The sequence below is a fragment of the Panulirus ornatus genome, chromosome 4, assembly GCF_036320965.1.
Source record: "Panulirus ornatus isolate Po-2019 chromosome 4, ASM3632096v1, whole genome shotgun sequence".
NCBI lineage: Eukaryota > Metazoa > Arthropoda > Malacostraca > Decapoda > Palinuridae > Panulirus > Panulirus ornatus.
Genome location: NC_092227.1, coordinates 71,243,933 through 71,256,618, shown reverse-complemented (window position 1 = coordinate 71,256,618; position 12,686 = coordinate 71,243,933). Strand labels below are relative to the sequence as shown.

Genomic DNA, 12,686 nt, shown 5'->3' with positions numbered 1-12,686 from the left:
TTCTTCATATTAGTACAAGTAAGGCATAAATACCTCTCTGTTTACTGATCCACAGCCTCTTTCTCCAAACCTAATCATAATAAAACTTTTTATTGATATTATCTGTGGATGAATATGACTAGCCACTGATTGAACAGCTTTGTGCTAAGTGAGGCAAAGAACTTCTATCCTACATAAAATATGAATAGTTTCCTAGTTTCCCACATTTCTTCTAAACCTACAGATAAAAGCTTTGTTACTTAAACATTTTGTGTGACTACTGGACATGAAGAAAACAAAATACTACTGCTAGATCTGTGTTGTCTTCTGGATCTGTTTTCAGAACTTTTGATTACCAACAGTCATTGACCTTCACATTATAATAATGGATTTCTATATCTCTTTAGATATCTACCATTGTCAATTCCAGTTCCATGAACATGTGATGGTCTCCACATATATTCTCCATTCTTCATTTAATTTCCTATCATTTTGATCCTTTTTTATCAGTCCCATAGCTCTTCTCCCACTGCACATTAGTGTGGTTTACACCACATCTCCCATGCAACACAACATCTGATGACAATATTTTCTCACCAATGCTTTCCTCACAAACTTGCAACCATTCTCTCCTTCCACATCTTACCCTAACGATGATACAGAAGCTTCTTCCCTAAAAACATTAGTCATATTCATTTTCCTACTTAAACATAAAAATATAATGTACATGGTTTATCCTCCATTCACCTCCATTCATAATATAGTGGCAAGTAAATTAAAAATCTTCATTAAAAAAATGTTTTTTTTATAATCTATGAGCCATTTGTATTCTTCAAAATACATGTAGTAGGATTGTAGATATATTCAAAGATCACAAACTCACACACACACACGCATTTTTTTCCCATACATATTCACCATTTCCCACGCTAGTGAGGTAGCGTCAAGAACAGAGAACTGAGCCTTAGAGGGAATATCCTCACTTGGCCCCCTTCTCTGTTCCTTCTTTTGGAAAATTAAAAACAAGAGGGGAGGATTTCCAGCCCCCCACTCCCATCCCCTTTTAGTTGCCATCTATGACACCCAGGGAATATGTGGGAAGTATTCTTTCTCCCTCAGTTTGAGGGATTATCTTCATCAATCAAAGAAGAAAGTCTTGAATCTGTTCTCTCATACGCCTTCGTTGCTCAAGTCCTGCTGCTGCTCTCTGCACCTTAATAGGAAGATGATGCACTTCCTCCTATGAAGAAACACAAAATAGTAACCAACAAATTCAAATGAGAGCACATAAGGAAATCTGTACATAAATCAATTAGTTAATACAAAAACTACAAACAGAGACGGCCATTAAAATGACAGGGAATGCATCAGCTATAAGAAAACTAAAAACTTGAAATCAGTGAAAAGATACTTTCATATTAATGAAAATCACAAATAAATGCTATTTTAGTAACTGCAGCAATGATATAAATCACAATAAAAAAAAGGAATAGTACTGAAGTATTAGTACCGTGTTTATCGATTTACTAGTGTACATAATTCTCACTCTGTTTCTAATTAGCAACACAGGGTGGCTTAACTGCATACATACTTCTGATTCAAAGAAAAGAGGTCTTCAGCTTTCAATAACCTACATCTCGCTCCTTTGAGTGTGACCCATAATCATGACAGCACAGCCACATAAAGGAGGAGGGTCTATGAAAAAAATTTAGACAAGAACCCAAAAGCAAAAATAACCTGAATGGTGTATCTATCTATCTATTCATAACGTATCCTCTAGGAACTCCCATCAAGGAGTGGACACAGCAAAAGAGTCTCCACTTATCCCTGTCCTTACATGCCTCCCTTGTTTACACCACTCCACACATTCTTCCATCAATGCTCTCCCTCCAGTATTCCTCCACCCTATTTGCCCATGTCACAGGTGGTCTTCCTCTCACACCTACCCCTTTAATTGTACTTCTCATATACTCTCCTTGTAAACCCCCACTCTTGCACTCTTTCCACATGCCAAAACTGCTCCAAAGTATTACATTTCACCCATTCTACCACTACACAATTCATTACCTTTGCATTCCCTGTCATACCCCATATCTCATACACCCCTTCATTCTTTCTTCATTCCATCTAGTCACACTACATGCTCTTATCAAATAGTTTATTTCCACAGCCTGGATTCTTGACTTCTGTGACTCATTCTATGTCCGTGTTCCGGTTGGGAGGACTATGCTGTCCCTTAATCATCTTTTCACTTCCATACTTACACCTCTACCCTTCATTATTCTATTATGGGACCCAATAACCCTTCTACCCTGTACTGCTCTCTCCCGTATCTCTCCTTTCATATCACTAAACTTACCCAAGACAGCTCCTAAATACTTTCATTCTCTCACTTCTTCCAGGCTTTCTCCTCCCATACCCAAAGCACAATTCAGTACACTTTCTTTTTTCACTCTATATGATTTCACAAAATCTAGACTTTAAATCTGTTTCCTTTCAAAAACTATTACTTTACTTTTACTTGCATTTACCTTCAATCGCCTATGCTTACACACACACACATCATAATACACACTTACAACCTTCTGCAACTCCTCTTCATTCTCAGCAAACATGACAGTATCATCCACAAACAGGCTTGCCACTATCTACCATATCTCATTGCTACATTCCATCTCTGTACCCCATTTCCTCAGTTTTGCTGTCATCTCTCTTATCACTCCATCCATATATATATATATATATATATATATATATATCAAAAAGCCAAGGTGATATCACACAGCCCTGGCTAACACCTACATGTGTCCCAAAACATTTGCTCAACTCACTGTCCACTCTTACACAAGCATTTGCTCCTCTATAGAAGTTTTTCACACCATTCAACAGTTGTTCCCCTACACCATATATCCTTAATACAATCCATAAAGCATTCCACTCGACTTTATCATACGCTTTCTCTTGATCAATAAAATCTGCATACAACTTCTTATCTTTTGCTAAATACTTTTCCACAGCCATCTTTATTACAAAAACCTGATCCAAACATCCTCTACCTTTCCTGAAACCACCTTGCTCTTCACTTATTCTGCATTCAGTCATTTCTATCACTCTATCAATTAACATTCTTGCATACACCTTTCCTGGTATACTTAAGACTTTTTCTGCATTCAGTCATTTCTATCACTGTATCAATTAACATTCTTGCATACACCTTTCCTGGTATACTTAAGACATTTTTCTTTTTCCGTGTTAGCGAGGTAGCGTTAGGAACAGATGATTAAGCCTTAAAGGGAAAATCCTCACCTGGCCCCCTTCTTTGTTACTTCTTTTGGAAAAGTAAAAATTGGAGGGGAGGATTTCCAGCCCCCCACTGCCTCCCCTTTTAGTCACCTTCTACAACATGCAGACAATATGTGGGAAGTATTCTTTCTCCCTTATCCCAATGAATAACTCAACTGACATATTCATCTATGTTTGCTACATACATCTTTAGCAACTTTTTCTTTCAATAAAGAAACAATAATAGCTTTCATCCAATCCTCAAGCACAACCTTCTGTTTCCTTGCTACATTACATATCAGATGTATCCACTCTATCACATTTTCTCCTCCATACTTCAGCATTTCAGCTGTAATCCCATCCACTCCAGGTGCCTTTCCTACCTTGAGCCTCATTATTGCCCTTCCTAACTCCCTTTTTTGCTACTGGCCCCTGCACTTGTATCCTCTTCCATCCATCCTCCATACCCACGTGTGTAACAACTGCTGCCTCCCCTTCTACAATCATCAATTCAAAATACTCTTTCCATCTTCCTTTCACTTCCTCCTTTTGACTCAGCAACTCCCTTCCTTACTTCTCACATTAACACTTCCACTCTCACATCCACCTCTTTCGTATTTCACCTCCTTCCAGTATAGTTTCTTATTATCCCAAAACTTTTTACTTAACTTTCTTCATAAATCTTCATCTACTCTTTCTTTGCTTTCCTCTATCAGCTTCTTAACATTTCACTTAGATATTTTATATTCTTCTTCCCTCCTCCTATGCTGAACTTCCACCGGTACATTCCTATTAAGCAATCTACCATATGCCTTTTTCTCCTCTTCCACATCATTTCTAATCTCTTCTGTCCATCATGCATTGCCCTTTTTATTCCCATATCTCATGATCTTATATCCAACTACTAATTCTACAACCTTTAATAGTATTTCCCTGAAAAGTCTAAACCCTCACTCACACATGACTGCATCCCTAGATTCACTGCACTTCCATAAGCTTTCAGTAACCTTCCTTTTATACTCCTCCCTGCATTTCTTCTGATTCATCTTCTCGCTTGCCAACACTTTTACCTCTCTATTCTTCCTTATATCATACCTCCATTTCTCCCTGATCCTGATCCTGATCCCCACAAGAACTGCAAAATAGTCACTCTCCAAAGAATCCTCTCACAACTCTAGCATCTAGCACTGCCTTTCTTAATCTTTTATCCACTGCCACACAGCCAATCAAAGCCTTTTGCTCTTCTCTTCCATCAATCCTCATCCATGTATATCTGTTGATCACCTTGTACAGAAAAAAGGGTTTGCAAGGAATAATCCCCTCTCAGCACAAATAGCCATAAGATAACTTCCATTCTCATTTACTCCAAGCACTCCCCATTTACCACCTATCTCACCAATTTCATCACATCCCATTTTCACATTCGTATCACCCTATATGACCACGTTTCTCTCATTCCCAAACCATAAAGGGTAATCAAAAATAGGTAATTACACACAAACACACACACACACAGTGAGTAAGGGTCTGGAAAAGATAGTTAGAAAGTAAGTGGATGACTTTCTATGGGATGAAATTACTTAAGTGGAAGATAGCATGGTTTTTGGGAAAGATCATGTGTAACAAACCCTGGAGAGTTCTACAAGAGCGTGGGCTCAGTCCTAGACAAATTGGAAAGCTGGGTAGTTTGCCAAAAACATTTGACATTGTACTGTATGGGAGGCTGATCAGAAGGTGGATCACCATGCAGGAGTAAGGGGTAATCTCCTTCAATGGTTAGAAGATTATCTTAAAGGGAGAGAACAGAGGATGCATGTTTGAAGAGCCTTTTCCAAATGGACTGAAGTGACCAGTAGAATACCATTACCCATCGTGATCTACTCAAATGACTTCCCTGAGGGTATGGTCTCTCATATGAATATGTTTGCAGATGATGCCAATGTCAAGAGGGAAGTAAAATGCAAGGACTGCATAAACTTATATGGAGACCTAAACAGACTTCAAAATTGGTCTGATACATGGTTGACACAACTCAATCCCAGCAAATATAGAGTTACAACAATGGGACAAAGTGAAAGAAGGTCTCAACGATGATTATCTCGCAGGAAATAAGCTTCAAGATTCTGAGTGTGAGAAGGATTTGGGAGTCAACATTGTAACTAACCTGTCATGAGGGTCCCACAATGGAGAAAAGAAGACAGACTGTCTGCTGAAAACATTGAGATAGCTTTCAAGTATATGGATAAAAAAATATTCAACAAGCCATTTATATCCTACATATAGCCTGAACTAGAACATGCTTCTCAGGTTTGGTCACCACACCTAAACAAACACACATAGCTAACAGGAAGTAAGGAAGTGAAACCCTGAGTGATGTTGGCAAAAATGAATATAGGTTACGAGGTGGTTGATCATTAGTGCTTCTGCACCTAACAAGAAGGATGACAAAAAGAGGCAAGTGTTTTGGAAGGAGCTGATTGAGTGTGTTAATAGTTTTGAAATGAGGGACTGGGTATAAATGATGAGTGATCTGAATGCAAAAGATGGTAATGTGGCAGCTGATTATTCCACAAGTGAAAAGTCACCTTTGGTGAGGCTGTATCACTGGGAGTACAATCTTGTCAAAGAGACTTTTACTCAAAAAGAGTATACATTTCCCTTCTACTGGAAGTAATGCAGAGGAAGGCAAAGATGGTACCAGAATCAGGAAAGCTAAGTTACATGGAAAGGATGGATGCTTTAAATTTCCCCATCTTGGGAGAGAGAAGAGTGAGGGGTAGCCTGATGAAAACCTTTGATTTTTAAAACAGTTTGGCATCATGGAGAGTAAACAGTTTTTAAGAGATGCAGGGATATGGTAACCAGAGGACATAACATGAAATCAAGTAGAAAACTTGTTATAACTGATATAAAAGAACATTACCATAGTAAAAGAGCGGTGGATGAATGGACCATAATGAATGAGGAAATGGATAATATAGACAGTATATGTTAATTTAAGAGGTTGTATGATAAAAAAAAATGTTCAAGAAATGGGGCCCCACAAATATAAAACTCCCTCCCTGTTCAATACAAATAAGGAATAATACACACACACACACACACACACACACACACACACACCCACAGACACACACAGACACACACATACACACACACACAGAGGATAGCAACAAAGATGGCACCAGAATTAAAAGAGCTGAGTTACAGGGAAAGGCTAGAGGTTTTAAATCTGCCCACATAAAGTTGGTAGACAGTAGAGTGTGAGTGACATGATCACAACCTAGAATTTTTTATAGCAGCTCATCAACATATATACACAGAGAGAGAGAAACCAGAAGACATTACATGGTTAATGCAGGCAGCATACAAGAATTTAAGAAGCTGCATGATAGTGAAGAACATTCAAAAGATGGAGTCCCACGAGTGTAGAACCCCCTCATCATATAATAAAAAATAGGTAATTACATACACATATAGAGGAGAACAACAAAGATGGTACCAGAATTAAGGGAGCTGAATTACAGGAAAAGGCTATAGGCTTTAAATTTCTCCATATCAGAGAGAAGAGCAAGGGGTGACTTCATTGCAACCTTTAAGTTTTTAAAACAAATTAATAAACAGACAGTGAAAAGTTCTTTGACTGATAGAGCAACAAGAGGGCATAACAAGAAATTAAGCAATTACTTATGAAAATATGTAAAGAAGTACTTTTATAGAATAAGAGAGGTGGATAGATGGAATAAGATGTCTGAGAACATGGTTAATGCAGACTTCATACATAGATTCAAGCTGTACAAAATGGAGAATTATCAAGAGAATGTAAAACTCCCTTCCTGGGGAGTACAAATAGGTAAATGAAAATATATAATAACACACACACACACAAAATATGAATGAATGCTTAACTTTCTAGTCAAGATAACAGTCACTTACCATCTCTCTCAAAATGATGCGACAGCCATAGCATAGATAGCGTTCTATTACATCCTTATCGATTATTTCAGGTTTTCTGTTTCCAGTGGAACCAATCTTACCACCACCACAACATCCTGAACTTTGGTCACAGTCACAAGAATCAGAAGTCTTCTCTGTTGCACATCCATTCATATTATAACTCTCATGACTGACAATAGTGCCATCGTTTGTTTCAGTATGCTGTAAGATGTGTGAAGAACTATGACAAGATAGCTTCTGAGACACCAGGGTAGCATGAAGAGCTGATGCTTCTCCTTGTCCAGTGTCCAAATGAGAGCCACACAAGGCACAACGGTTACTACTGATACCCACTGTAAAGTCACTATCAGGATCACCATTCAAACTTGTAGATGAGGGCTTGCCACAGTCAGGGTAGGTGGATACTAATTTATCTCCGGTACGGAATACTGTTGGAATTGTAGCAGGAAAATCCTTCTGCAGGCCCAGAACAAACTCTTTTGCACATGAAGTAATGCTTGTACCCTGTAGATGTAATAAAATTGAACCAATGATCAAGTGTACTTATGAAATCATTAATTCTTTTGATGCAATAAGACTGTAACAATCAAAAAATTACATGATGATGCCATTAACCAGCCAAATTCATTTTTCAAATGTATAATGCTACCTTGCTGTAGTGACAAGTATGAAAAAAAAAAATCATTATTTTTCTTATCCCAGGGGATTGAGGAAAAAGAACACTTCCTAAGCATTCCCACTGTCATAGAAGGCAACTATGAGGGAGGAAAGCAGGGAGCTGGAAATCCTCCCCTTATTGTATTTCAATTTCTAAAAACTGAAAGAGTGGGAACTAAGCATGAGGTATTCATCCTCATGGAATGCTCAGGCTGGGGTGTCTAAATGTGTTTGGATGAAGAAAGGACCCTGGATATTCTGGCACTGAAACCACATCTCCTCATCCACATCCAGGCCCCACAGACCTTTCCATGGTTTGCCCCAGACGTTTCACATACCCTGATTCAGTCCATCGACAGCACATGTATGTGTGTGTATGTATATACGTGAGTGTATAAGTGGCTGGGTCTTTCTTTGTCTGTTTCCTGGTGCTACCTCACTGATGTAGGAAATGGCAATCAAGTATGACAGCAAACTAATAATAATATATTCAAACACAGACACACACATGGACATACGGTCTTGGACATACAGGTAAAATTACATAAGTTCAGGGCAAGGTTATATAAATGATAACTAAAGCATCAAGATATCCACACTATCAGCACTAATCCTAAGACCATCAGCACTAATCCTAAGATGATGCAACTCAAGATAATGCTATTTTCCAATGTTGATGAATGGCTTCTTTATTTGATCTTTACCTGTGAACATAAATCATTTTGGACAACAAATCAAACCTCTTCTGAAGCCCATTTGGAGCATATACTAAAACTAATCATTAAAAAGTTAGGATAACTAAGGCTTTAAAGTACTCTGACAAATTTTCTTATCCTTTTATAACTAACACATAAAGGTCATCAAAAAAATTCTTTGTCCATATTCTGTTTGCCATAACACTGAAAAGTATATACTCCTTACCTTAGGCTCAAAAGTTGGGGCCTGCAATACAGTTAACCCATGGAGATCTACATAGTAAAGAATTTCATTTTCAAGGATTTCCCTCATTGGTCGATAAACTTCAATGTCGTGGTGAAAAGCTTTGAAGTTCTGCAAAAAATTGATACAGTATGAATAAAGAAAACTTTCTCTTAAGATATAATCCACCTGTACATATGACATGCCATGTCGTTACTTGGAGGAGGGTTTCGCCTAACTACTTTTTCATAAAAGTTTCAACCACAGCCAGAAGTTCTGATCAAGCAAAAAAAATTTTTTTTTCTATACTTTGTCACTGTCTCCCATGTTAGTAAGGTAGCACAAGGAAACAGACAAAAGAATGGCCCAACCCACCCACATACACATGTGTATACATAAACGCCCACACATGCACATATACACATCTATACATTTCAATGTATACATTGACATACACATATATACACATGTACATATTCATACATGCTGCCTTCATCCATTCCCGCCACCACCCCGCCACATGTGAAATGGCACCCCCTCCCCTGCGTGCACACAAGGTAATGCTAGGAAAAGACAACAAAGGCCACATTCGTTCACACTCAGTTTCTAGCTGTCATGTGTAATGCATCGAAACCACAGCTCCCTTTCCACATCCTGCCCCACAAAACATTCCATGGTTTACCCCAGATGCTTCACATGCCCTGGTTCAATCCACTGACAACACGTCGACCCCAGATACCACTTCGTTCCAGTTCACTCTATTCCTTGCATGCCTTTCACCCTCCTGTATGTTCAGGCCCCGATCACTCAAAATCTTTTTCACTCCATCTTTCCACCTCCAATTTGGTCTCCCACGTCTCCTTGTTCCCTCCACCTCTGACACATACATCCTCTTTGTCAATCTTTCCTCACTCATTCTCTCCATGTGACCAAACCATTTCAATACACCCTCTTCTGATCTCTCAACCACACTCTTATTAGTACCACACATCTCTCTTACCCTTCCATTACTTACTCGATCAAACCACCTCACACCACATATTGTCCTCAAACATCTCATTTCCAACACATCCACCCTCCTCCGCACAACCCTATCTATAGCCTATGCCTCACAACCATATAACATTGTTGGAACCACTATTCCTTCAAACACCCATTTTTGCTCTCCAAGATAACTTTCTCACCTTCCACACATTCTTCAATGCTCCCAGACCCTTCGGCCCCTCAACCATCCTGTGACTCACTTCTGCTTCCATGGTTCCATCTGCTGCCAAATCCACTCCCAGATATCTAAAACACTTCACTTACTCCAGTTTTTCTCCATTCAAACTTACCTCCCAATTTACTTGTCCCTCAACCCTACTAAACCTAATAACCTTGCTCTATTCACATATACTCTCAGCTTTCTTCTTTCGCACACTTTACCAAACTTAGTCACCAGCTTCTGCAGTTTCTCACCCGAATCAGCCACTAGCGCTGTATCATCAGCGAACAACGACTGACTCACTTCTCAAGCCCTCTCATCCACAATAGACTGCATACTTGCCCCTCTCTCCAAAACTCTTGCATTCACCTCCCTAACAACCCCATCCATAAACAAATTAAACAACAATGGAGACATCACGAACCCCTACCGCAAAGCAACGTTCACTGGGAACCAATCACTTTCCTCTCTTCCTACTCGTACACATGCTTTACATCCTTGATAAAAACTTTTCATTGCCTCTAGCAACTTACCTCCCACACCATATACTCTTAATACCTTCACAAAGCATCTCTATCAACTCTATCATATGCCTTCTCCAGATTCATAAATGCTACATACAAATCCATCTGTTTTCTTAGTATTTCTTACATACATTCTTCAAGGCAAACACTTGATCCACACATCCTCTACTACTTCTGAAACCACACTGCTCTTCCCCAATCTAATGCTCTGTACATGCCTTCACCCTCTCAATCAATACCCTCCCATATAATTTCCCAGGAATGCTTAACAAACTTATTCCTCTGTAATTTGAACACTCACCTTTATCCCCTTTGCCTTTGTACAACGGCACTATACATGCACTCCGCTAATCCTCAGGCACTTCATCATGAACCATACATACACTGAATATCCTCACCAACCAGTCAACATCACAATCACCCCCTTTTTTAATAAATTCCACTGCAAGGCCATCCAAACCCACTGCCTTGCCGGCTTTCATCTTCCGCAAAGCTTTCACTACCTCTTCTCTGTTTACCAAATCATTCTCCCTGACCCTCTCACTTAGCACACCACCTCGACCAAAATACCCTATATCTGCGACTCTATCATGAAACACATTCAGCAAACCTTCAAAATACTCACTCCATCTCTCTCTCACTTCCCCACTATTTGTTATTACCTCCCCATCTGCCCGCTTCACCATTGTTCCCATTACTTCTCTTGTCTTACGCACTTTATTTACCTCCTTCCAAAGCATCTTTTATTCTCCCAAAAATTTAATGATACTCCCTCACCCCAACTCTTATTTGCCCTCTTTTTCACCTCTTGCACCTTTCTCTTGACCTCTTGCCTCTTTCTTTAATACATCTCCCTGTCATTTGCACTATTTCCCTACAAAAATCATCCAAATGCCTCTCTCTTCTCTTTCACTAACAATCTTACTTCTTCATCCCACGACTCACTACCCTTTCTAATCTGCCCACCTCCCACCTTTCTCATGTCACAGGCATCTTTTGCACAAGCCATCACTGCTTCCCTAAATGCATCTCATTCCTCCTCCACTCCCCTTACATCATTTGTTCTCACCTTTTTCCATTGTGCACTCAATCTCTTTTATCATGAATAATAAAAAAGGACTTCTGGTTGAATTGGATGAAATATTTGTAAAGGAACATAAACAATGATGACTATGTTTACAGCTCCAATGGTTTAAGGCAATGTTGGCCACTATCTGAGAGGCTATCAATCAGTTTCAAATATTTTGCAATGCAAGAACATTTTATAGAATAAATGGATTGAAGATCTTAACAAATTAATCAACTCACCACTTGACTTGAAAGCTGTGAGCCTCTTCCCATTGCAACTTGTGAGAGGATACGGATAGATAATTTTGACGAATTATCAGCCAGGAACACTTTTTGGTACCCTAAAGTCTGAGCAGAGTGCACAATAATTTCACGCCTCAGTTGTTCAAGCAAGTCTTCCTGGGCTGTTGTGCTCCTGCAGGAACAGAGAAGTTTGCGAAGGTTCTCCTCGAAACCTGAAGTGGTTGGAAAATTTATGTCTTTCCACTCCTGTAAAAAAGTTGAAGCACTATTGAAGATAAGAAGAAAAAAAGCTGTGATAGATAGCCCTATACACCCATAATCTGACTTTAAAACTCTTAATCAGGAATCAAATAAAAACAAATATTTTTTTTTTTTTTTTTTTTTTTTTTTATACTTTGTCGCTGTCTCCCGCGTTTGCGAGGTAGCGCAAGGAAACAGACGAAAGAAATGGCCCAACCCCCCCCCCATACACATGTACATACACACGTCCACACACGCAAATATACATACCTACACAGCTTTCCATGGTTTACCCCAGACGCTTCACATGCCTTCATTCAATCCACTGACAGCACGTCAACCCCTGTATACCACATCGCTCCAATTCACTCTATTCCTTGCCCTCCTTTCACCCTCCTGCATGTTCAGGCCCCGATTACACAAAATCTTTTTCACTCCATCTTTCCACCTCCAATTTGGTCTCCCTCTTCTCCTCGTTCCCTCCACCTCCGACACATATATCCTCTTGGTCAATCTTTCCTCACTCATTCTCTCCATGTGCCCAAACCATTTCAAAACACCCTCTTCTGCTCTCTCAACCACGCTCTTTTTATTTCCACACATCTCTCTTACCC

At 39.3% G+C, this 12,686-nt stretch overlaps 1 protein-coding gene across 2 annotated transcripts in view; it reads right to left on the bottom strand.

The window, feature by feature from the left end:
- Positions 1-469: 469 nt before the first annotated feature.
- The window catches only part of LOC139767244 (cytoplasmic tRNA 2-thiolation protein 2-A-like), a 32,193-nt gene continuing 19,976 nt past the window's right edge, over positions 470-12,686 (bottom strand). For both annotated transcript variants that reach the window (XM_071696405.1, XM_071696397.1), the window contains exons 6-9: positions 11,830-12,078; positions 8,797-8,925; positions 7,198-7,722; positions 470-1,219 (exon numbers count right to left, since the gene is read on the bottom strand). In XM_071696405.1, coding sequence (XP_071552506.1) covers positions 1,121-1,219; positions 7,198-7,722; positions 8,797-8,925; positions 11,830-12,078 — 1,002 coding nt within the window. In that variant the 3' untranslated portion in view covers positions 470-1,120. The remainder of the gene's footprint in view (positions 1,220-7,197; positions 7,723-8,796; positions 8,926-11,829; positions 12,079-12,686) is intronic.